The following is a 24825-nucleotide window of genomic DNA, read 5'->3' as shown; positions in this document are numbered from 1 at the left end:
TATGAATCTCTTCTGAAAACTACTGAAATGTCGTGAACAAGTGAAAAATAGCCGACAAAGCACAAAAATTGCAAACAAAATCAATGGAAACTGAAAGAAATGGCCAGGCTATCAAAATGATGAGATGAACCGTTTTGGCGGGTAGGTAGATCAAATGGGTCTCACCACGACAAAATGTTTTTACTTTTTTGTTGTAATGGGAACCATAGAATATTAAAATGGTCATTTATTGATTTAGTTTTTAAACGGAAGAAACAAAAAAGAGATCATATAAAATTCTTGAAATAAATAAAATATCCAAATTACTTTGAGATAACAGACGAAAATATATTAAAATTCAATCTAAACCTAAATCATATCGAAAACCGTGAAAACCTTGGTGTCAACTTCCGAGCGATTCTATGAACTAACATTTATGTAGAAGAATGCAGTGCAACATTGCAAAGTTGTTTTTTTTTCCATAAGCTTTCAAAAAATTTTAAACACAGTGAATCCAACCTCCGAAAAATCAAATAAATAAACAAATTAAAAATCTGAAACTGGACTTTTTCTTACATGGGCATTTTCCACCACACAAAATTAATATTTATTGAAAAATAAAACGATTTCAATCTCCCACTTCCTCTCAAGCCATCGATTTCTTCTCAACACTTCCACAATTCGACGAGCTTCCACAGATAGAAGTGGTACTCGGTGTCAAAAAGTTCCGATATTTTTTACCGACCATGGTAAAAGTGAACATGTGAAAAAAATAGCCGATAAAGCGCAAAAATTGCGAACGAAATTTATGAAAAATGGAAGAAATGACCAGGCTACAAAATTGATGAGATGAACAAATTTGGCGAGTAGGTAGATCAGTTTCACCACGATTTGAAATTTTATGAAAATAGTTTTTTGTTATGCATCTCTTCTGAAAACTAGAAAACCTAGAAGTTTTAGTGGGAGTTCACAGATATAAAGAAGGCAAAAAATCCATAAAAAAGAACAAAATATGAGAATTTCAAGATATTGAAAGAAATGGTTTCGGCGCGTAGGTAGATCAAATGGGTCTCACCCCCAACAAAATGTTTTCACTTTTTTGTTGTAATGGGAATCTGTTGAACCATAAAATATTGAAATGGCCATTTATTGATTTAGTTTGTAAACGGAAGAAACAAAAATAATATCATATAATATTTTTGAAATAAATAAAATATCCAAATAACTTTGAGTTATACAATGAATGAAAATATGTTGAAATTCAATCTAAACCTAAATCATATCGATGAGCGTCGTGAAAATTATAACGAATGCATTTGGCTATCCATTCCTTTCTTTCCTTTTGCTTTTCTTCTTCTTTTTGGGACCTGTAATTTTGAGATGAGAAAATAAACAGAATGAATAAGCAATACCATTCTCTCCACAGTTTTTTATGCATTTGTAAAACCGATACTCTCTGCCACTCTTCCTTATATAATTCCAACCAATTCAACAATCGGACGTAGAGTTCTTGTAGGCCTGGAGTCATTTCCTCGTATCTTTTTCCGGAGGGATGTGCCATTTGATGTGTAAAAGTTGTATAACTTTTACCAATCAAAGCAGCGATTCTTTTCGTTGGTTCTCCATATGTTTCAATTAATCTATTGACTCGTGTAGTGACATCTTCCACATCGATTGTTCTAATTCCAAGAGGTTTCCACAGTTTTCTCCAAACGCCATAAACGGTAAGATTATCATACCACTCCTGTTCGTATTCTATGTCTAACCTGAAATTTCACAATTTCTTAAATTAGAAAATGAAGAAGAAATGTACCATCTCTCGTTCAGTTCCAGATGCAAGTCTAAAACTTCTTCTTTCTCATCACTATCCTCATAATAATGAAACCAGTTGAACAATCGCAAGTACATTATTTGTTTCTCCGTCTCCATATCCTTGTATTGAACCGCTAAGCGAGGATTCATTTCCTCTCGAACTATGCCCCAATTTTGCCCAATCGAGGTAGCAACTTTTAATCCATATTCCTCGGTGAATTCCTTTACTTGTTCAGCAATAGCATCCTCATTGAGAATTCTTTTTTCAAGGGGTTTACTCAACTTTCCGATGACTTCATCAACAGTGATGGGTGATGGTGATTCGGTTGAAGATCTGATTGACATCGGTGAAAGTTGTGGAGGACCAGAAGATGAAGACGAATCGCTCTTCCGTTTCCTGTTTCTGTTTGGTTCCGCCGAAGGATTACTGTTAAGCATCTCTAATTCTTGCCTGAAATTTCCAAAATTGTCGTGAGAAAATCTACAGATTAGGCTTTACCATTTCTTTTCCACTTCCTTAAGAAAATCACTATCATTCCACAGCTGTTCGTAATCTATATCAAACCTGAAATGTCATAAATTTTACATTAAAAAATCAAGAAATGTACCATCTCTCGTTCAGTTCCAGATGCAATTTCAAAACCTCTTCTTTATCTTCACTGTCCTCGTAGTATTTGAACCAATTGAACAGTCGCAGGTACATCATTTGTGCCATCTCCCACGTTTTCTCGCATGTATCCGGATTACCAATGCGATGCCTCATTTCCATTCGAACTAATAGCCACGTTTTCCCAATCGAGGCAGAAACTTTTTCGCCATATTCCTCTGTGAATGTTAGAACTTTTTCAGCAATATTATTCGCATTGAGATCTTTTTTCTCATGGGGAGTACTCAAGGTTAAAATGACGTTTTCAACAGTGATGGATGATGATGATTGGGTGGAAGGATCGCTTGAGATCGGTACAGGTTGTGGAGGACGAGAAGATGAAGACGGTGTGTTCGAAGAATCGCTCTTCCGTTTTCTATTTCTGTTTGGTTCCGTCGGAGGATTGCTGTCAGACATCTCTTCTGAAAACGTAACAGATTTTTTTGGAAATTACTGAAAAAAAGAAGAAAAATAAGTGATAAAACACAAAAAATCATAAATAGAAAAACGACGAAAAAGAGAGAAGAAATTAGAGACTACGAACTAGTCAAAACAAAAAAAACAAGTGAAAAAAGCGGGCGGGTAGATCAAACGGGTCTCGCACCGACCGACAAACATTTTCGTTTCAAAAAAAGAGGGAAGCATTTTTTTTAATTTTGAAAAAAATCATGAAAAAGAAGGAAAGATGAAAATTTCATGAAATGGAAAGAAATGATTTTGGCGGGTAGGTAGATCAAATTGGTCTCACCACGACTTCTTCGATAATTAAATAAAGAAGTGGGTAGGTCAAATGGTATCAGAGAAAATATATCTTCCAACAGAATGAAACAGTGATAATAAAAAGCCGACCAATTAAAATTAAATCAAACTTTATTACCAATAAATAATCAAAATCGTGATAAATTAACAAAGAATGATATTACATAGATTAGAATAAATGACAAATTATTTCAGATCGGAAATCCCTCTCTGATACGAGACCTCATATAATGATGGAAATTCTTAATTGGAGGGTAATTAAATCCCTTCTCAATTGCCCATTGTCTCAGATATGGTTCATTCAATACTTGGTCCGGCGCTTGTCGCATTTCATTCAAAATCATTTCTTTTACATCATCCGGCAAGGGGGTTATGATGGCTTTGGGTTTTTCAGGGGAACCATTCTTGGCTCTGAAATTGTTAAAACAAGATGTTGATCATGAATAGAGCGCGATTACCTCTCCTTGGCCAAATCCATTTCCCATATGCGTTCCCTTGCTTCTGAAGAGAGTCTCGTCCAATTGTGCATTCGCAAATAAATCATTTTCTCATATTTCAACTCATTCCATGGCTGAGGAGTGACACAGTAATCCCGGACCGTTGTCTTATTCACTCCGAGGATATGTGTGGCGATGTGAGCCGCGTTGTTCCCATTCGCCATTCTCCATCGATTGAAAGCATTCACAATTTCCCGGGTGTCCGGTGGGTTCGATTCATCGCGGAGTGGTCTATCCAATATCTTGATTGCCATTTCAGGAGTGATGTCGTTCGGGTCAGCAACGGGCGAACGTGCTGCAGGAAGATCGGGAGGAGTAGGAGGATGGAGACCCGAGACGGAAGCTTCCGGAGCAGGTGACGGACTGCGCTCCGGGAACTGAGGGTACTGTACAAGGAGTTGTGGTGGGGGTGCATCTGAATATGGAATAAACGTTTATCGATGGAGCGCGTCTGCACTCACGTATCGAATATATCTGAGTTTCCTTTTTTGCAAACACAACCTTCAGCGGTTTGTCTTCCTCTGGTATCATTTGAATCGGTTTCAGTTTTTCGGTCGTTCCATCGTGAAGATGTTGTTGATAGTGGTCGAATCTAGTGTCCGGGCGAGGGGTGCTCCGTGCCAACATCTCTTCGTAACTTATCGCTGGTGTCCATTTTACAGAGAATGGGGAGGCGTCATCGATGGACATTATTCTCTAAAAATTGAAAAATTAAGTGGAGACCAACTAACAAATTTGGAAAATCAGAACTAAAATCAGAACTAAAAATAAAAAAAATTGATGAAACAGTCAAGAAAAGGATGAGAAACACAAAAGAATGACATTATTCGAGAAAATCTGCAGGAGAGTTGGGTTTCAGCGGGAGAGGGTAGGTCAAATGGTCTCGACACGATTTTTGAGGTGGTAGGTCTAGGAATCCTTTTCTGACAGGCAATCAGTAGAAACACTTTCGGGAAATAATAAAGCATCTTTATTTGATGAGCAGAAATTGGGAATTCAAAACAGAAAGAAAAGTTTCTTAACTTAGATTTTTCTTAAATGATTCCCTGTTTCAATCACAAGGTTTGTTGAATACAATGAAAACATGCTTCAATTCATCTTCGAGTATTTGGAGAGACTCAATTTTGAACAGGTCGGCAAAATGAGATTGGTATCAGCACTGCACGTTTCTTACAACCACGCTCTACCGAAACCGAAGAAAACTGCATGCAAAATTGAGAGACTGAGAGAAAAAAAGAGACATTTTTCAAGGGCAATTCGGTGGAGCGCAGTTGTAAGAACTGTGCCAAGCTAATAAAAACTTGTACTGTTTTATGTAAATACCAGCCTGTCTCCCCCGCCTTCGGCGGTTGAGCCGGCTGGTCTCTCTTGATTCACGTGGTCATTGACTTTCGAATGTGCCCGCATGGCCGAGTAGTTTAAAGCGGCGGTCGTTGTCCAAAGCACGCCAGTTCGGTTTTGCCCGCTGGCTCAGTTTCTCTTCTCTTTCCAAAACCGTTGCGGACATCGCCTCAGACAACGCCCAATTGTCTTTTATATATAAGAATGATTGTTTTTTTTCTCAGATTGATAATTTAGTGGAATTGGCATGGTATTGATGGATGAGACTTTTGAAAATATCATAGTTCCTCGGAAGTGGAGATGTGAAAATCTAAGAATTTTTTGTTATAAATGCGCTTATAAGAGGTCAGATCTTCTATTCACCAATCCCAACTTCAATTTTCATGTTTCAAGATTATTGTTTTATCATCATTTGAGTTTCGAGATGCTGAAAGGCTGTTTGTCTTTTCTTTCGTGATTACTTCGACATCACATAAACTGATACTTGCAAATTATTACTGTCTCAGGTCTCCCATATATTGCGATTACCCAATCGAAGCAGTTAAGCTACTGCATAGATTCCAACCTCTTACGTATATTTATAATCAGAGTGATTGGGCTAGTTTAGATCGGCTAGTTTTTTGCGTTAAGTTTTCTTAAGAGTCTCACATGTAGAGTCCCGAAAAACCTATGCAGATGCGCTCTATTGCCAAGGAGGTTACACATTGTCGTAGCGGTGAACTTTAGAAATTTCTGTGCATACGTTGAATAAATTCTAATGTTCACACGGTATGTACCAGAGTTGCATGGAATTCCGACTTCCGACTTCCGACTTCCGACTTCCGGGCATTTTTTCCATTCCGACTTCCGACTTCCGACTTCCGGATAAGAAAATTCACTTCCGACTTCCTACTTCCGACTTCCGGATAAGGAAAATCGCTTCCGACTTCCGACTTCCGACTTCCGACTTCCGGATAAGAAAATTCACTTCCGACTTCCGACTTCCGACTTCCGGATAAGAAATTTTCACTTCCATGCAACTCTGGTATGTACAGAAATTTCTAAAGTTCACCGCTACGACAATGTGTAACCTCCTTGGCAATAGAGCGCATCTGCATAGGTTCTTCGGGACTCTACGTGGTCTCAATAACCAATGTTTGGTTGTACATAGTTGTTTCGGAAAGTTTTTTTTTGATCCCGAAGAAATACTCAATGTTTGTTTTTTTCAGCAAGACTCACTCTTTTACAGTGGAATTAAATGTGGCTCTAGGGTTGGTACTCTAGTATTTGAACTTTATAATTTCAGGAATAGTCAAATCAATTCCAAATGCGATTAATAACTTAACTGATCAACAAAAAATTTGTGATTGAAACATTCTGTTGATACTTTTGAACAATTATGAGTTTAAACCGTTTCAGGAAATTCGTTAATGCCTGATCAGTTTTTTATTTCAGTGGACGAGCCTTTCCGTCTCTTTTTCCGTGTGTTTGAAAAAATTTCTGTTGGTTTGCCTAGAATTACAACTTATAAGGAATTGCAGTCAGTAAGAAACTGGTGAGAATGAAGCACCTTTATTTGAAAAACAGACATCTAACGCTCAAAATAGGAAAAAAAAGACTATGAATTTTTGAAATGAATTTATATACATAGATTTCTTTTTTAATGCTCCCCGTTTCAAACACAAGGTAACTTGATTATAATAAAGACATGTGTAGCCTCAACGGTATTAGAAAGTTTCATAACAGTTTCATTTTTTAGAAATTAGCAAAATGAAATATAAATGGATTCATAACACAAAAATGTTTTGTTTGAAAACTTGCACTGTTTCAGAAATATGGTTTTTCAGACTGACAATTCATTGTCAGTTGAACAACGATCGGAGTTTACAAAAAAAAAGAATTGATGTTCCGAGACTTGGGAAAATAACATTTTTTGAAAATGTTTTCTAAACTCACACCTGCTGTCTCACATCATCGATCAATCACTCATTCCATTTTCAATGTTTCAAATATTCCTTTTTGTTTTGTTTCGGTTTCATTCATAATTGCTTTGATGTAAATAACTGATACTCACAAATTTCACTGTTCCAAGTATCCCATATCGCGAGTCACCAACACTTACACTTGTTATACGATCGTTAGGCATTTTCTCGTAAACCACATCCGTCTTCTCATTTTTCATAGAGTTTGGTAGATTTTGTTCCACTAATTCAAAGAAACAATCTCAGATCGTTGACTACAATTTGCGTTCAGAAATTTTGAAGAGAGTCTCTTATGGCCATGAAGAAATGAACTTTTTTCAGCACAATTTACTCTTTCACAAAATATTGAACTGTGGCTAATGCCAGGGTATCTAATTCCATTTGTTGGCGATTTTGTTTTTTTAATGTTTTACTCTTATTGCCCATCAGGAACATTCTTATGGAAATCGGAACATTAGACTAAGATTCAATTCCTTATCATGGGAGAAACACGAATTCTACTGAACAACTAAATTGATGTTTCAAAAACTTTTCAATTGATTGATCGGTTTTATTAGTTGCTCGCGTTGTATTTCTTTCGACATATTTTCTTAATGAGACATCATGTTTCTAAAATCACTGTTACAGATGTTTCATTTTGATTATGTGTTTCTTGAACAACAATACTGAATCGCTTCCTATTCATGTATGTTATTTCCATATCTATACATGAGCAATGGCAAGAGCATTACTAGAAATTTTACAGTTTCCAGTTTGACATGTAGTAATTTCGAAGCAGAAGAATACAGTGGGAACGTCATTAATGCGAATATTATTCAGAGGTTTTCAACTTCATGTCCACTTTTCATCACAAAATAAATATACAAATTATTGTTTTATTCAAAAAAAATTAGCTCTCAAGATTTCTTCTCAACACTTCCACAATTCGACGAGCTTCCAGATAGAAGTGGTACTCGGTATCACATATTTCTTTCCGATACAGAGATTCCAGTAGTGAGGGACAAAGAAGATGTAGGCAAATGGAGAGATGACAGGTGCCAACATGAAGGAAATAGTGATGGAGTACTGTAGAATGTCTGGTTGAGCATTCTGGGTGTACATGGCAAGGAAGAAGAAGACTCCGAGGAAGATCCAAATGGGAATGCACACTTGGAACGTGAGGAATTTCATAAGATCTAAACATTAGTTTTTTGAAAATGAATTTTTAATTGTAGGGATTATGAAACGGTATTTACTAAAGCCGCAAAAATGATACTTTTGATTGATAAATCACGGACGTAAAGGATGTAGTAACGGAATAGATAACAAGCAATGAGCCAGATGAGGTTGTGCTCCAAGAAGCTTCCTAGGAACATGTGACCGGCATAGCAAACAGTTGGGCCGATGGAAGTGCAGGGACCAGTGGGATGATCGTGACAGACGTGCTGTTTTTTTTTAAATTCTAAAAGATGAAATTAAACTTTGGAAAACTTGGTAGAGTATTTGGAGGCAATGAAACAGTCAATCATTTTTGAAATTTTTTCACCAATAAGTAAAAATGTTTCACTTGATTCTGAAATTGATATCGGTTTGAATACATTGATGGAAGAGACTTCGAAACGTCACAAATTTCTCAACACTTACCTCTGCATGACAAATAAATTAGCCAGTGATGACATGATATCTGTCAACGACTTGTTGGTGATAAGTGCAGAACATGGACGCATGATTTTCGGTGACTTTGTCAGCGCCAGGTACAACAGAAAGATATTGATTCCAACACCGAAGACTGAGAGGAATGTGTGGATGGCCTGGTAGAGGCCGAACTCCATCGTTGTACTCTGGAATTGTGATTCCTGTTTCAGAGATTGAAATAGTATAGAGGTGAGAATGAATTCATGTTATATGATTGAAACAAATTGTTTGTTATGTACTTTCTAGCCGTGACCGGAAATTAAGATTTTCAGAGAATAATTGCTCAGGTATTTTTGGGCAAGGGTTGGGCAACGAAACTTTCAATTGGGCCATGTGGCCCGTGAATAGGGCACAGTGCCCGCAAAAAGGGCCACATGGCCCAGTGGGCACAGGTTGGGCGCAGGTTGGGCCACAGGTTGAGAGTTAGGAAATACTTGGTGGATGTGGGCACAGGTTGGGCGCTTGGTGAGGATGGATGGGCGCAGCATGGGCACGGAGTGGGCACAAGTTGAGAAATCGCGCTCTACTGCGCACTCTGATTTTTCGCCACGATTTTTCTTATTTATATCGTTTCTTTTTCAATTTTATCGTCCTTTTATATAATTCTACTTATTTCGCACAGAAAATGAAACAAATCTAAACTCGACTTAACAGGTAAGACAGTATTTTTTATTTGTTTTTGTTTACTTTTGGTGAAATTTCAGCTGAACAAAAAATGATTTCAACAACACAAGAATCATCACCAACTACGCCCTCCAGCTGCTCATTTTCTTCTATCTTTAATTTTTTGCATTTACTCTGAATTTTTTGTTGTAATTTGTATATTTGTAGTTTTCACGAAAAATTATTTCCTTTTCCTGTATCCCTATGTTCCATCTTCTAGTTTGACCAATTTCAGCTTATCCTATTACTTTCCATAATTATTGAAATAATTCTTTTGTGTTTGAATTTGACAAATAAATAGTAGAAAAGTACAAAAATGTGTAATCTTGTTAATTATTGTGATTAATGGGAAAGAGAAAAGGGAGCTGAATGCTGCGCGTTGAACCGAATTTCGGCACTTTGCCCACGAAATGGGCCATGTGGCCCAGAATATGGGCATGATGGCCCGCGTAGGGCGGGCCATACTGCCCATTTGGTGGGCCACATGGCCCATTTCGTGGGCAAAGTGGCCCAAAAATACCTGAGTGTGTTTTGTTTTCTGTAATATAAGTTTAGGTTTCAGAAAAAGTGTAAAAATGATTTCCCTTGGATACAGAAGCTAATTAATGGCGGAAAGTCAATATTCTTTTATAGGACCTCTTTTTACATAGACTTTTTTCATCTCCGTTTGTGCTCAATCAATTTCAAACATCCCCTTCTTGTGAATGATCATTTATTGAAAAAACAAAAAAGATATCATGTAATATTATTGAAATAAATAAAATATCATAATTACTTTGAGTTAGACAATAAACGAAAATATATTAAAATTCACATTAAACTTAATCAAATCGTAAAGCGCGAAAATTATAAAGAATGTAGGAGATCATCCTTTAACTCCTTCCCTCGCCCTTCTCCTTCTACTTCGGAACTGAAAATTCAAAACTTTTCGTGAGAAAATTAAAAAAAACAGTACCATTCTCTCCACAGGTGGTTTGAATTTTATGAAGATCCATACAGTTTATAACCCCTGCTCTCTGCCAATCTTCCTTATAGAATTCCAACCAATTGAACAATTGCAGGTAAAATTCTTGGAGGTCTAAACTCATTTCCTCGTATGTTTGCTCCACGAGATATATATTTCTTTTTCGTGTAAAAGTTGCCCAACTTTCACCAAACATAACAGCAATTTGTGTTGTTGGATTGTCATGTCTTTTATATCTTTCAATGAATTCATTGGCTCGTAAAATGACATCTTTAACATCGAGTGTTCTATCTCCAAGAGGTTTCCTCAGTTCTTCGAGAATATCATCAACTGTGAGATTCTCTATCCACTCCCATTTGTGTTTTATGTCTAACCTGAAATTTCACAATTTCTTAAATTAGAAAATCAATAAATTTACCATCTCTCTTTCAGTTCCAGATGCAAGTTTAAAACTTCTTCTTTCACATCACTATCCTCATAGTAATCCAACCAATTGAACATTCGCATGTACATCCTTTGTTTTTCCTCATCCATATCTTTGATTCGAACCGGTAAGCGAGAATTCATTTCCTCTCGAACTATGTCCCAATTTTGCCCAATTGATGCAGCAACTTTTAAGCCATATTCCTCTGTGAATTCCTTTACTTGTTCAGCAATCTTATCCTCATTGAGATCTCTTCCTTCAAGGCGAGTACTCAATTTTTTGATGATGCGATCAACAGCCTTTTTCCTTTTTGTGACTTCAATTTCCTCTTTACTTTTTTTGCTTTCTTCTAATTCTTTATCCATTTTTCTCCTGAAATTTCATAATTTTTATTAAGAAAATCCATAGAATAGAGTGTACCATCTCTTCTCCAATTCCTTGTGCAAATCAAGAACCGCTTCTTTCACTTGACTTTCCTCATAATTTTCGAACCAATTGAACAATCGCAAGTACACCATTTGTTTTCTCATCGGCATTTTCTCGTATTGACCCCCAGAATGAATGCAACGATTCATTTCCCTTCGAACATTTGACCAATTTTTCTCAATCGATGCAGCAACTTTTTCGCCATATTCATCTGGGAATTTCAGAACTTTATCAGCAATATTGTTCGCATTGAGATTTCTTCCTTCAAGGGGTTTACTCAACGTTCTAATGATGTCTTCAACAGTGATGGATGATGATGATTGGGTGGAAGAACCGCTTGAGATCGGTACAGGTTGTGGAGGACGAGAAGATGAAGACGGTGTATTTGAAGAATCGCTCTTCCGTTTTCTATTCCTGTTTGGTTCCGTCGGAGGATTACTGTCTAACAGCGCCAATACTTCCCTGAAATTTCAAAAATTGTCGTAAGAACATCTACAGATTAGGCTTTACCATCTTTCATACAGTTTCTTGTGCAAATCTAGAACCGCTTCTTTATCTTTACTTTCCTCATAGTACTCGAACCAATTTGACAATCGCAGGTACGGAATTTGTTCTTTCTCGCTCATTTCGTTGCGTCGATTCGCATGAGTGAATGGATGAATGCGATACTCCATTTCCGTTCGAACCGTTGACCAAGTTTTCCCAATCGAAGCAGCAACTTTTTCGCCATATTCAACTGTGAATTTCAGAACTTTTTCAGCAATATTGTTCACATTGAGATTTCTTCCTTCAAGGGGTTTACTCAACGTTCTAATGACGTTTTCAACAGTGATGGACGATGTTGATTGGGTTGAAGAACGTCTTGAAATCGGTACAGGTTGTGGAGGACGAGAAGATGAAGACGGTGTATCTGAAGACGAATCGCTCTTCCGTTTTCTATTTCTGTTTGGTTCCGCTGGAGGATTGCTGTCAGACATCTCTTCTGAAAATCAGCTCCAGTTAATTTTTTTTCGAAAAAATGGAAAAACTGAAGAGAAACGACAAAAAAAAAATGAAAAATGAGGCTACGAACTAGTGAAAACAGAAAAACGGGTGAAAAAAGCGGGCGGGTAGATCAAACGGGTCTCGCACCGACCGAAAAAAATTTTCGTTTCAAAAAAAGAGGCAAGCTTTTTTTTAATTTTGAAAAAAATTCATGAAAATTTCATGAAATGGAAAGAAATGGTTTTGGCGGGTAGGTAGATCAAATTGGTCTCACCACGACTTCTTCGATAATTAAAAAAAGAAGTGGGTAGGTCAAGCCAGAGAAAAAATCTTCCAACTGAATAAAACAGTAACACAAGGTATCTTGATATCCATAAAGACATATGTCATTTCATCTTCGGATATAATAAGCAGAATTACGATTGGAGTTGGTTTAGAGGAATTGAAAATATTTTACTTTATTAGTTTTTGAATACTTTCATGATATCTCACATCAATCACTCATCCCGCTTTCCATGTTTCAAGTATTCCTTTTGTATTGTTTTGATCTCATTCATAACTATTATAGCTTGACATCACTTGAACTGATACTCACAAATTACACTGTTCCAAGTATCCCATATGTCGCGAGTCACGTGCACTTATACGATGGTAATGTTAATTTAATAATTATTCTGAAGCTCTAAAAATGTTTCAACCCGCGTATACGGCCAAATAGAAATAACAACAAAAAATGTCCACTTCATGTCCACTTTTCAGAACAAAATAAATATACAAAGTATTGTTTTATTCAAATAAAATTAGCTCTCATGTCATCGATTTCTTCTCAACACTTCCACAATTCGAAGAGCTTCCACAGATAGAAGTGGTACTCGGTGTCACATATTTCTTTCCGATACAGAAATTCCAGTAGTGAGGGACAAAGAATATGTAGGCAAATGGGGAGATGACAGGTGCCAACATGAAGGAAATAGTGATGGAGTACTGTAGAATGTCTGGTTGAGCATTCTGGGTGTACATGGCAAGGAAGAAGAAGACTCCGAGGAAGATCCAGATGGGAATGCACACTTGGAACGTGAGGATCTAAAGATGATATCTTTAGTTTTAAAAAATTGTTAAAAATTTATAGAAGTTAGGAAACGGGATCTACTGTTTCAATTCAAAACCTTAGCTTTAGAATAACTCGTTTTTTTTCTAATTTTGTTTCTTCCCCTAGAGTCCAACAAGCTCCAAACTCACCTTGACCAACTGCTTATTGATAATCTTGACATCTTTTGAAAGTGTTGCTCCCATACTCAAAATAAAGTTAATCAACACATTCCGGATCCATGTATAAGCAATCACAACAAGAATAGCAGTGATTACAAGTTGGGCAAAAACTACAAGGGAACTCCAGTAGACTGCAGAGCCAGTCAGTATCATTTCAGAAGACTTTGATAGTGATGAGTTGTCAGATCCAGTAGAATTCATCATCGTGTCTTTGGGCCCCGAATCGAATAGCTTAATCCAAACCGCCATATGAATAAAACTTGGGGTGTAAACCACTAACGCCGCAAAAATGATACTTTTGATTGATGGGTCACGGACATAAAGGATGTAGTAACGGAATAGATAACAAGCAATGAGCCAGATAAGGTTGTGCTCCAAAAAGCTTCCCATGAACATGTGACCGGCATAACAAGCGGTTGGGCCGATGGAAGTGCAGGGACCAGTGGGATGATCGTGACAGAGGAGCCGTCGGTGATGATTCTGGAAAATGTTACGAAAAACAAAATGGAATCAAATTTTTGAAAAGTTGGTGGAGTATTTGGAGGTGTTGAAACAGTCAATATTTGATGTTTTTCTGATCTTCAAAGAAATAAGTAAAAATGTTACACTTCCTTCTAAAATTGAAAGCGGGTTAATTTATTGATTCATCAATCGTTTCCGTTGCAAATTTCTCAACGCTTACCTCTGCATGACAAACAAATTAGCCAGAGATGACATGATATCTGTCAACGACTTGTTGGTGATAAGTGCAGAACATGGACGCATGATTTTCGGTGACTTTGTCAACGCCAGATACAACAAGAAGATATTGATTCCAACACCGAAGACCGAGAGAGATGTGTGGATGGACTGGTAGAGACCGAACTCCATGATTGAGTGTCTGAATGATTCCGGTTTCAGAGAATTTGTGAGAAGAAAGTCGAGATGAAAAAATGATCGATGATTGAAAGATGTGTAGTATGCATTCTCTAGCCAAAACGTATGACCGGAAATTGGGATTGTCAGAGAATAACTGTGTTTTTTAATCAGATAAAAAAAGAATCTTCTCGATGGGCTGCTGTACAAAAATTTCTGAAACTTCTGAAATTTTTTAGCGAAAAAGTCGCATTTTCGACTATGGTTCAGAATTCGAAAAAATTCTGAAAAATCATCAAAAATGTTCACATTTTCGGTGAGAAGTTGAAAAAAATTGGCTAACATCTTGAAGCCGGGCAAAAAAACTTCCTTGAAATATCTAGAATATCCGAAGCTACTTTCAGTTAGACAGTACATGAAAATAATTAAATTAAACGAAATTCATAGAATTGATAAAGTCAATTATTTACAAACTAATTAACAAAATAAAACAATATCAATATCCGAAAAATATAGCAACCAGCAAATAAATTACACAATAAACAAAAAATTTAGTTATTTCGATGATTCCGATCCTTTCCTACTACTGCTGCCAATCGTTTTCTTAATTTTTACCCTGAAATGTTGAAACAATTTTCAATTAAAACTCAATAGTTTTTCGTACCATTTCTGTTTCATCTGTACCGAATATTCCAACATTTTGTCTCTCTCATCATCCTTCAAAAAGTTGACCAATCGTCTGCACACAGCGTCCATCTCTTCATCCTTATTAACGGCTTCCTTGAGAACTGCTACTACCAAATCTCCGTTGTTTACACCAATGGTATCACGAAGATTGAGTTTCCTATAAGCATGCTTTGGTATATCCGCCCATTTCTGATATAGTTCAGGAAGTTTTACTGTATTTTTAGTTACTCCCATTGGAAGAGGTTTATCCAACTTCTCGATAAAACGGTCACATTCTTCGGAACGCTCTTGCATTAGTCTTTCATTTCGCGCAATGCGTATCGGGCGGTTCTTGGCATAGGATGATGACGGTCTAGGGTAGGTTGCATTCAGATAGTCTTTGACTGGTAATCCGGAGATCTGCTCTTCAGAATTCGATGACATCTGGCGCTGAGTCGTCGAGTCAAATTTAGGGAGTGGAGGGTATATCGGCTGGTTCTGAGAAAATAATTGGGTAAATATCCATCTTTTTTTCATGCCAATTGCATACCCGAAATCCAAGAATTTCTGAATTCTGTGGATCGTTCAAACGACTGGTTTGTATCATTGGATCATCTGGAAGTTCTTTATTGTGTGAATGTTTTTTGTTTGAAGTTTCAGAACTTACGGTGTGTATCCCCTTTAAATTGATCACCCATTCCCGGAGAGTCCCAATACATAGGCTGCGAACGGAATCCCCAGCTGGAAATATCGGTGTTGCAGGAATTCATGTAGAGTTGAGGTAACGAAAGAGTTTGCTGGAGATCGGCTCGATGAGAACCAACAGGATTTCCATAGTAGTCGTGTTGGCTCGTTGTCCAATAGTCGCTAGCAATTGAGATGAATGATTTGACGCATTTTGAGGCATCATATGCATTCCTTCAGTTGTTGGTTCGCCTCTTGACTGATGACTTGGTCTGGAGTATGGACTTGGTGATCTTTCTGAAAATTGACACTTTATTGTTATACCTGACATCGTGGTTTACTGCAAACTCACGTCCCGGAAGATGGCCCATCCCACCTCCTGCCGGAGATCTCATTGGTCCAGCAACACCACTATGAATCGAAATCGGAGCACTTAGATGATACTGATAGCCAGGCGGCGCCAAGTTTTCTAAAAAAAAAATTGGGATTTCAATTAGAAGCCGTTGAGAACTTACGTTGCACATTCGACTGTACTATTTGCCCTTCAGCACTCAATTGTGGAGTTGCGAAATTTTCCGGATTCGCACAGGTCTCCCACCACTCCTTTAATGCTTGTTCCTTAGCTCCGTCATCATCACTTGGACGGTTGTCTTCTGAATTTAAATTTCACAATGCAGAAACTAACTTTGTGAACTCACGTTGCAATCTGGATAAATCGATGTCCCCTCCTTGTTGGGAACTCAATGTCGGAACCTGCTCATTAGAAGTTGATTGAGGATATCTCGGTGCAGATTGTTGGGGAACAGGAGGTTGATTTATTGGATTTTGAGGCGGATTCGGTTTGTTGTCTTCCAATTTTTCCGGTTGATTTTCGACGGGTGGAGGATTCATTTTATGAATCTCTTCTGAAAACTACTGAAATGTCGTGAACAAGTGAAAATTAGCCGACAAAGCACAAAAATTGCAAACAAAATCAATGGAAAATGGAAGAAATGGCCAGGATATCAAAATGATGAGATGAACAGTTTTGGCGGGTAGGTAGATCAAATGGGTCTCACCACGACAAAATGTTTTTACTTTTTTGTTGTAATGGGAATCTGTTAAACCATAGAATATTAAAATGGACATTTATTGATTTAGTTTTTAAACGGAAGAAACAAAAATGACATCATATAATATTCTTGAAATAAATAAAATATCCAAATTACTTTGAGATAATAGACGAACATATATTTAAATTCAATCTAAACCTAAATCATATCGAAAACCGTGAAAACCTTGGTGTCAACTTCCGAGCCATAATTTTTCTAATTTCAGATACAAAGTAGGTAATTTATCTTTTTGGTAAATACATTTCTTAATGGTTCAATTCCAAACAGGTTAGCGAAATGAGAGCTATTGGCTATTAGCTTGGCACGCTTCTTACAACCGCGCACTACCGAAATCAAAGAATATTGCGTGCGAAATTAAGAGACTCAGAGAAATATAGACACTTTTCATGGGCATTTCGGTGGACCGCAGTCTTAAAAGATTTCACATCATCTATCAATCACTATTTCAGTTTTCATGTTTCAAGTGTTCCTTTTTATCATCATTTGAGTTTCGAGTTGATGTTCTTCATTTCTTTTATGATTACTTTAACATTACGTAAACATACTTGCTAATTTTTACTGTCTCAGGTCTCCCATATGTTGCGATTACACAATCGACTGAGATCAGCAATACACAGATGAAGGTTATTTGCAACCTGAAGAAATGAACTTTTTTCAGCACGATTTACTCTTTCACAAAATATTAAAATGTGGCTAATGCCAGGGTATCTAATTCTTCGAGAACGACTAAATTACTGTTTCAAAAACTTTTCTACTGATTGGTGGGTTTTATTAGTTGCTCGTCAAGTTGTTCCATCATTAATAGGACAAAATGTTCCTAAAATCACTGTTACAGATGTTTCATTTTAATTTCGTATTTTGGACAACAATAATTGTACAAGTGTTTGTTTCAATACATCTGAATCTTTTCATATTCATGTATGTTATTTCCATTTCTATACATGAGCAATGGCAAGAGCATTACTAGAAATTTTACAGTTTCCAGTTTCACATGTAGTAATTTCGAAGCAGAAGGATACAGTGGGAAGGTCATTAACTCCACTTTTCAGCACAAAATAAATATATAAAAAAGAAATCATTAGATGTAAATTAAATGCAATTATCACTGATGAGAGAAACACGAATTCTTCTAAACAACTAAATTGATGTTTCAAAAACTTTTCAATTGATTGATCGGTTTTATTAGTTGCTCGCGTTGTATTTCTTACAACAATAACCTATCCTTACGTTTTATACATCTGAATCGCTTTCCTATTCATGTTATTCCCATATCTATGTATGAGCAATGGCAAGATCATTACTATAAATTTTACAGTTTCCAATTTCACATGTAGTAATTTTGAAGCAGAAGGATACAGTGGGAACGTCATTAATGCGAATATTATTCAAAGGTTTTCAATTTCATGTCCACTTTTCAGCACTAAAGTATTGATTTATTCAAAAAAAAATTAGCTCTCAAGCCATCGACTTCTTCTCAACACTTCCACAATTCGACGAGCTTCCACAGATAGAAGTGGTACTCGGTGTCACATATTTCTTTCCGATACAGAAATTCCAGTAGTGAGGGACAAAGAAGATGTAGGCAAATGGAGAGATGACAGGTGCCAACATGAAGGAAATAGTGATGGAGTACTGTAGAATGTCTGGTTGAGCATTCTGGGTGTACATGGCAAGGAAGAAGAAGACTCCGAGGAAGATCCAGATGGGAATGCACACTTGGAACGTGAGAATCTTGAAAAGATATCGGTTTATTAATTGAAAAACATTTTTGACAAAACTATGGGGGTTATGAAACGGTATCTACTGTTTCAATATTTGAGTTTTAGAATTACAAAGTTTTCAGATTTGCTATAGAAGATCCAGATGGGAATGCACACATGGAAAGTGAGGATCTAAAGATCCTGTCATTAGTTTAAAAAAATTGTAAAAAAAATTATAGAGGTTGGGAAACGGGATCTACTGTTTCAATTCAAAACCTTAGTTTTAGAATAACTCGTTTTTTCTAATTTTGTTTCTTCCCCTAGAGTCCAACAAGCTCAAAACTCACCTTGACCAACTGCTTATTGATAATCTTGACATCTTTTGAAAGTGTTGCTCCCATACTCAAAATGAAGTTGATCAACACATTCCGGATCCATGTATAAGCAATGACCACAAGAATAGCAGTGATTACAAGTTGAACATAGACTACAAGAGAGCTCCAGTAGACTGCAGAGCCCGTCAGAATCATTTCAGAAGAAGATGAATTGCCAGAACCAGTAGAATTCATCATCATGTCCTTATTCTCCGAATCGAATAGTTTAATCCAAACCGCCATATGAATAAAACTTGGCGTATAAACCACTAACGCCGCAAAAATAATACTTTTGATTGATGGATCACGGACATAGAGGATGTAGTAACGGAATAGATAACAAGCAATGAGCCATATGAGGTTGTGCTCCAAAAAGCTTCCCATGAACATGTGACCGGCATAGCAGGCGGTTGGGCCGATGGAAGTGCAGGGACCAGTGGGAATGATTATTATAGAGGAGCCGTCGGTGATGATTCTGGAAAAATTTACATAGAATAGAAACATGGAATAGGTTTCATTAATTTTTGAAAAGTTGGTAGAGTATTTGGAGCTGCTGAAACAGTTTTTACTTTTGAAATGTTTCACTTCCTTCTGAAATTGATAACGGTTCAAATTCATTGATTCGAGTGATTTCAAAACGTCACAAATTTCTCAACTCTTACCTCTGCATGACAAACAAATTAGCCAATGATGACATGATATCCGTCAACGACTTGTTGGTGATCAGTGCAGAACAGGGACGCATGATTTTCGGTGATTTTGTCAACGCCAGGTACAACAAGAAGATATTGATACCAACACCGAAGACTGAGAGGAATGTGTGGATGGCCTGGTAGAGACCGAACTCCATGGTCTGGAATAGTAAGTTTTCCTGTTTTAGAAAATTAGTGAGAAGAAAGGCGAAAATGAATTCATATTCCTGAGAAAAGTTTTTTTGCCCTGTACTCTAGCCACGATCGGAAATTAAAATGGTCAGAGTTGTGTTTTGTGATCAGTCAAAAAATCAACTTCTCCATTGTTCACTGTAATAAAAGTTCAGGTTTCAGAGATAGTGTAAAAGTGATTTCCGTTAGGAAACTCATTCCTCTTTCTCCTCCTCTTCCTTTATATACAAATTTTCCATCTCCGTTTGTGCTCATTCATATTCAAACATCCCCCCCCCCCTTATGAATGTATCCTTAATTTTTGAAGGTGAGCTAACGAGGGGAAGAAGTTTGATGTTTCACCTACATTCATACTTTAGAAATCTTTAGAAAACGGATATGACACATTTGATAGATCACAAGGTGTTTATATGTATTCTTGGACTTTTTCTGGGGTATCAGATTCCGAAGATCGAGGTTTTCAAGGGATGAATAGAATGCAAATTGAGTGATTTTTGATGGAAGGAGTTTGATCTGACCTCCTAAAATAGAACTTTGTTGACTTCTATGTTTTTGTGTCGCAAATTGAGATCCTATTGAAGAAATACTGTATTCAGTGAATTTATTACCTACGAAAAACAGAAAAATTGTTACTAATTATTGGTGTTTGCAGTTTTGATGATGGTATTTTTAAGATTTGAAAGCATAGCTTTACTATCACTTTTGTTGAGTTCTTTTACTCTGATTCGCCTTTTGGAGTGTTTTAAAAATGGGTCTTAAAATCAACCGCGCTTCGCTGAAACAGGCAAAAATCGGCTCACAAAGTAGTCGATCAAGCTGCGTATCGAAATACCTCAGAGCGCAATTAACAGAGATAATAAAAGTTTCCTTTTGTTCGATTAGTAAGATGTAACCGAGAATCGAGGAATATAAATTTATCCGGACATAGGATTTGTGGATTAATTGAAACAGTTTCCATTAAATAACGAGTGAAACTTTTCAGTTTCACTTTTATTTTTATTTTCAGTGCCACATATTGAAGATTCTATTTAAAAAAAACTACTTGATTCGATCAATTAATGTCTACAAAAACACTGTCTACAAAAAAATAGAAAAATTATTACTAATCTATTCGTGTTTGCAGTTTTGATTATTTTTATGATTTTGCAAACAATTACTTGCTATCACTCTCAATATTGAGTTTTTTGAAACTTTTTTTTATTGTTTCATATCAGCATGGAATTGTGAAGTTGTCAAAAAAGTCTGTGATGTGATACAAATTTCATATTATTCCTATTTCAGAAAGAGCACAATTATCAGAGATAACAAATGATTTTGTTTTTATCTGAGCCGTTAGAAAGTCTGATATCAAAAACAAATTTTGTTCTGAAAATGTATAATTTTTTCCCTTTTTTATTGAATTCGATTTTTGTTTCAAGTTTAATCGAAAATAGCAAAAAAGTGGAAATAGTGAGCTATATTTGAAAATTTAACTCCATATTGTTCGTCCACGTTATAAGCACCCGATTTGGCTCAGCGGCGACTCAACTGGCAGCCTGCCAAGTGAATCGCCCGTTTTTAGTTATTAGATTGTTGTGGAAACTTTGGTACTTTATGGTTTAACGGGTGTTTATTTAATTAACGGGTGTTTATATAATAAACGGGTGTTTTGAGAATTAACGGGTGCAATACCAAAATCTAAGAATAAACGGGTGTTTATAAATCATTTTTTCAGCAGTTTTTATTTTTTCTATTCATTCACTGTTTTACCGTTTTTTGTTATTTTTTATCGTTTCACATATATAATTTCAATTATTTCGTCCGCAATCACTGATAAGAGTCTCCGAATAGAACTGATAAAAGATTGTTACTAAATTCGTAGTATTGTAAACTTGAAAACACAGATGATCGTCTGATATTCTCTAAGAAGTCTTATATATATATATATATATATGTTTATTCATAGATAACTTAAAAGGATATAATACAAATATTTTTCATTCTTCATAACTTCCATATTCCGCTTCGTTCTCCTCAAGTCCAGAATATTGATAAAGTTGCACAGTTTGTACCATTACGTCTCCGAAAATAGATAAAGTGTGTGCAAACGCCAAACTCATTCGTTTTTCATAGATCATTACCCAGTCATTATTGATTGTAACCTGAAATAAAAACACTAGTCAATGCCTTGTAAAACTTTCAAACCTTCCAGCCGATTTTTAACACTTCAAAATTGATCAAAAGTTGACTAGGAAGGACAAACGGGATTCTTCTTTTTTCGTCGTAATCAAAGTCTTCAAATTTTCGGGAAGTTATGCTCAGTTCCTGTAAAACTATTTATTAAACATATGAAAAATGAAAAAAAAAACACCTTTTTCCAGTGATTTACTATCAATGCAATTGGAACAAAAAACTCATTATCCGAATGAATGAAAATTTTGAATCTGAACTTTTAGGTGCATAAATGAATCTCAATTTTTACTTACGATTGTTTTGCATAAATAACGATTTCTAAAACATCTCCGACCGCTAGTGGTTTGATACCAACTGAATGCACTACTTTTCCATGGACTGATTCTATTCTTGAAGACGGAACAGAGCGACTTTCAGAAGATCGCACTGCCGTATCCAATATAGATGCGAGACCAGTGAAACCAGTCTAAATATCAGAGAATAAAATTTTGAGTTCTTACCGCCAGTGCATTAATAGAAACTGCAACAGTAGAAACCGAAAACAAAACAAAAATCAAAACGAGCAGCAGTTTCATCTGGTCAATCTGTTAGTTGATTTAACGTCAATAGAATCTTGTTTTATAGTGGTGATTATAATTGATATATGCATGGTACGGAACCTGGAACGGCTCTTGTTCGATGTGCCTAGCACAATTGCAGTGGTCAAGTAGCCCATATGTTTTTAATTGATAAATTGATCACATTCGGGAGAAACACTGAGATAACAGAGCCCATGTTATCAATTGTTTACACGCAATTGATATAAGCATGGTACGGAACCTGGAACGGCTCTTGTTCGATGTGCCTAGCACAATCACCACTTGATGGTTCGGAATCCTCTTCATCTGGCTCTGGTTCGTCCGGAAGTGAATACCTACTCCCCCGTTTATCCCGACTTGGTCAATCTAGAAGATCTCAGAAAGAATTTCGACAATCTTCACGGTCTCAACAATCATCTCAAGAACCATCTGGGTCGGGACTAATCGGAACCAACAGCAATCTTCATTATCCGACATCAAGATCTCCCAGCCGTTCTGCATCGAAGCAACGTTCCAATGGTGTCAAAGAGAGCCAACGATCTGACAAGTCAGAGAAAATGGACCGCCAAAAGAAAACAAATCTTGTTGCACCTGTTCAAGCATTGTCTGTGCGTGGAAATTCAAAATCGACAGTTAGACGTACAATGAGGGGACGAGGACGAAAAGAAGGAATGCAATTCAGTGCGGAGATGCGTCAGCGGTTTCTTGATAACAAAAATAGACTGCAGCAGAAAGAAACCGTGAGAGGAAGAGGAAGCAGAGGCGGCAGAATTAGAGATAGACTCATCAATCAACGAATGGTACTCAAAAAGGAAAGGAAACAACAAGAAGACGAACTGGAGCAGTCAGAGTTCGCGGAGGAAAGAAGTCTCTCGCCATAAGGAATGTCAGATGAGCAACAAAATGAAAAAAATCATCAGCTGTCGCGTGGGCTTCGAGGAGATAGAAATCGGAAACATCAAAGAGGACTATGTGGCCGCTCGCAGAGAAGAGGACCATGTGGCACACAGGTGGTCGATGGACGCAGGAGCCCAATCAAATTGCGTGCAAGACCACCGACTGAGGCTCCTACGACAAATCAACGAGGAGGTGGCGGAAGAGGAGGAAGAACAAATGGTGGAAGAGGAGCTAGAAGACATTTTGGAAGAGGGAGAAAAAACTGAAGTTTTTGGTTGGGAGCCAAAAAAGCATCAAAAATCTCATTTTTATAAGGTCCAATACTACAACACTAGCATTCATCTATTGTAAACTCGTTGCCATGAAACCACATCTACCTCAATTATTCTGAACTATACTCGGTTGTATTTGATTTGATTCTTTTCTTCATGCTTCTTTAGACATACTTCAAACAAATAAAATAACAATATACAGGTGTTGGTTTACAAGAACTACATAAGCGTCATGGGGTTTTGAGCTTTAAAAAAAAAAGATTTTTTTGATCCAGAATCCTTTACATTATCATTGACTGATTTGTCAAGACGTAGTATCTAATTTTTTGGAAACAATACATTGATTGAAATGAAAAAATCAAAGCATCGGTCTATTTTACTTTCAAGTGTGACAAGTTCTGTCTTCAAAACGATTTTAACAGAAAATAAAGCGAGTGAAAAACCGTTTTTGGAATAGTGCTTATCAGTTCCACGCGTGCAATGCTAGGAGACTCTTATCAGTGATTGCGGACGAAATAATTGAAATTATATATGTAAAACGATAGAAAATAACAAAAAAACGGTAAAACAGTGAATGAATAGAAAAAATAAAAACTGCTGAAAAAATGATTTATAAACACCCGTTTATTCTTAGATTTTGGTATTGCACCCGTTAATTCTCAAAACACCCGTTTATTATATAAACACCCGTTAATTAAATAAACACCCGTTAAACTATAAAGTACCGAAACTTTCAGATTTGTTCAAAAGTTTACGAACCGGGGTGGTTTTGGCTGGAACTTTATTCATTGTGATGCTCTGAAATTTTGAAAAACATTTTCGGGCACAAAAAATATTGTAGCGCATAAAACTTTACTCATAGATTTTCGAAAATCTAAAAAATACGGAAAATCGACTTTTTCAGTTCCAGTCATGGTTTTATCGAAATATATGTCTAAAAGTGGGATAATGTATATTTTTACATTGATCAAGTCTAAATCTTTATTTTTTGAGACATTTAATCGAATTGGATGGCAGAAACAGACTTCCAGAAATCGAAACCATCTATAACCAAATTTATTGATCGTTTGAAAGCCACGTCTCTATGACTACCCTTGCCAGTTTCACTTATTTTGTTCTTATTCAACGTACATATATAATGGAAAAAGTTATCAGCATCAGTATTTATTCAATGTAGTTTATTAATAAAATAGTGTTTTCTCATTGTCAGAGCTTCTCTTGTTCAAACATAG

General features: G+C 36.5%; 9 protein-coding genes across 9 annotated transcripts; 2 read left to right on the top strand and 7 right to left on the bottom strand.

Moving 5' to 3' along the window:
- Positions 1-3387: 3387 nt before the first annotated feature.
- On the bottom strand, positions 3388-4383 carry GCK72_012711 (uncharacterized protein; the record flags this gene model as incomplete). Its single annotated transcript, XM_053729342.1, has 3 exons — positions 3388-3607; positions 3655-4108; positions 4155-4383. The coding sequence occupies 3 exons, from the start codon at positions 4381-4383 to the stop codon at positions 3388-3390; spliced, it is 903 nt and encodes a 300-aa protein (XP_053584114.1).
- Positions 4384-7904: 3521 nt separating this feature from the next.
- Positions 7905-8350, bottom strand: GCK72_012710 (uncharacterized protein; the record flags this gene model as incomplete). Its single annotated transcript, XM_053729341.1, has 2 exons — positions 7905-8170; positions 8251-8350. 2 exons carry the CDS (start codon positions 8348-8350, stop codon positions 7905-7907), a joined length of 366 nt encoding a protein of 121 aa, XP_053584113.1.
- A 286-nt stretch (positions 8351-8636) lies between these two features.
- GCK72_012709 (uncharacterized protein) lies at positions 8637-12123 on the bottom strand (the record flags this gene model as incomplete). Its single annotated transcript, XM_053729340.1, has 5 exons — positions 8637-8815; positions 10288-10670; positions 10715-11092; positions 11141-11608; positions 11657-12123. The coding sequence occupies 5 exons, from the start codon at positions 12121-12123 to the stop codon at positions 8637-8639; spliced, it is 1875 nt and encodes a 624-aa protein (XP_053584112.1).
- Positions 12124-12937: 814 nt separating this feature from the next.
- On the bottom strand, positions 12938-14269 carry GCK72_012708 (uncharacterized protein; the record flags this gene model as incomplete). The annotated part of the gene is made up of 3 exons (XM_053729339.1): positions 12938-13213; positions 13370-13879; positions 14093-14269. 3 exons carry the CDS (start codon positions 14267-14269, stop codon positions 12938-12940), a joined length of 963 nt encoding a protein of 320 aa, XP_053584111.1.
- Positions 14270-14809: 540 nt separating this feature from the next.
- On the bottom strand, positions 14810-16495 carry GCK72_012707 (uncharacterized protein; the record flags this gene model as incomplete). The annotated part of the gene is made up of 8 exons (XM_053729338.1): positions 14810-14870; positions 14919-15418; positions 15471-15535; positions 15588-15661; positions 15745-15876; positions 15929-16073; positions 16120-16257; positions 16303-16495. 8 exons carry the CDS (start codon positions 16493-16495, stop codon positions 14810-14812), a joined length of 1308 nt encoding a protein of 435 aa, XP_053584110.1.
- Positions 16496-18171: 1676 nt separating this feature from the next.
- GCK72_012706 (uncharacterized protein) lies at positions 18172-19640 on the bottom strand (the record flags this gene model as incomplete). The annotated part of the gene is made up of 3 exons (XM_053729337.1): positions 18172-18447; positions 18764-19265; positions 19453-19640. The coding sequence occupies 3 exons, from the start codon at positions 19638-19640 to the stop codon at positions 18172-18174; spliced, it is 966 nt and encodes a 321-aa protein (XP_053584109.1).
- Positions 19641-21650: 2010 nt separating this feature from the next.
- GCK72_012705 (uncharacterized protein) lies at positions 21651-22925 on the bottom strand (the record flags this gene model as incomplete). The annotated part of the gene is made up of 5 exons (XM_053729336.1): positions 21651-21815; positions 21859-21978; positions 22025-22097; positions 22140-22312; positions 22827-22925. 5 exons carry the CDS (start codon positions 22923-22925, stop codon positions 21651-21653), a joined length of 630 nt encoding a protein of 209 aa, XP_053584108.1.
- GCK72_012704 (uncharacterized protein) lies at positions 22685-23305 on the top strand (the record flags this gene model as incomplete). The annotated part of the gene is made up of 1 exon (XM_053729335.1): positions 22685-23305. One exon carries the CDS (start codon positions 22685-22687, stop codon positions 23303-23305), a length of 621 nt encoding a protein of 206 aa, XP_053584107.1.
- Positions 23306-23327: 22 nt separating this feature from the next.
- Positions 23328-23672, top strand: GCK72_012703 (uncharacterized protein; the record flags this gene model as incomplete). The annotated part of the gene is made up of 1 exon (XM_053729334.1): positions 23328-23672. One exon carries the CDS (start codon positions 23328-23330, stop codon positions 23670-23672), a length of 345 nt encoding a protein of 114 aa, XP_053584106.1.
- Positions 23673-24825: the final 1153 nt, after the last annotated feature.

The sequence above is a fragment of the Caenorhabditis remanei genome, chromosome IV (assembly GCF_010183535.1).
Source record: "Caenorhabditis remanei strain PX506 chromosome IV, whole genome shotgun sequence".
NCBI lineage: Eukaryota > Metazoa > Nematoda > Chromadorea > Rhabditida > Rhabditidae > Caenorhabditis > Caenorhabditis remanei.
This window is presented reverse-complemented; position numbering and strand designations above follow the sequence as displayed.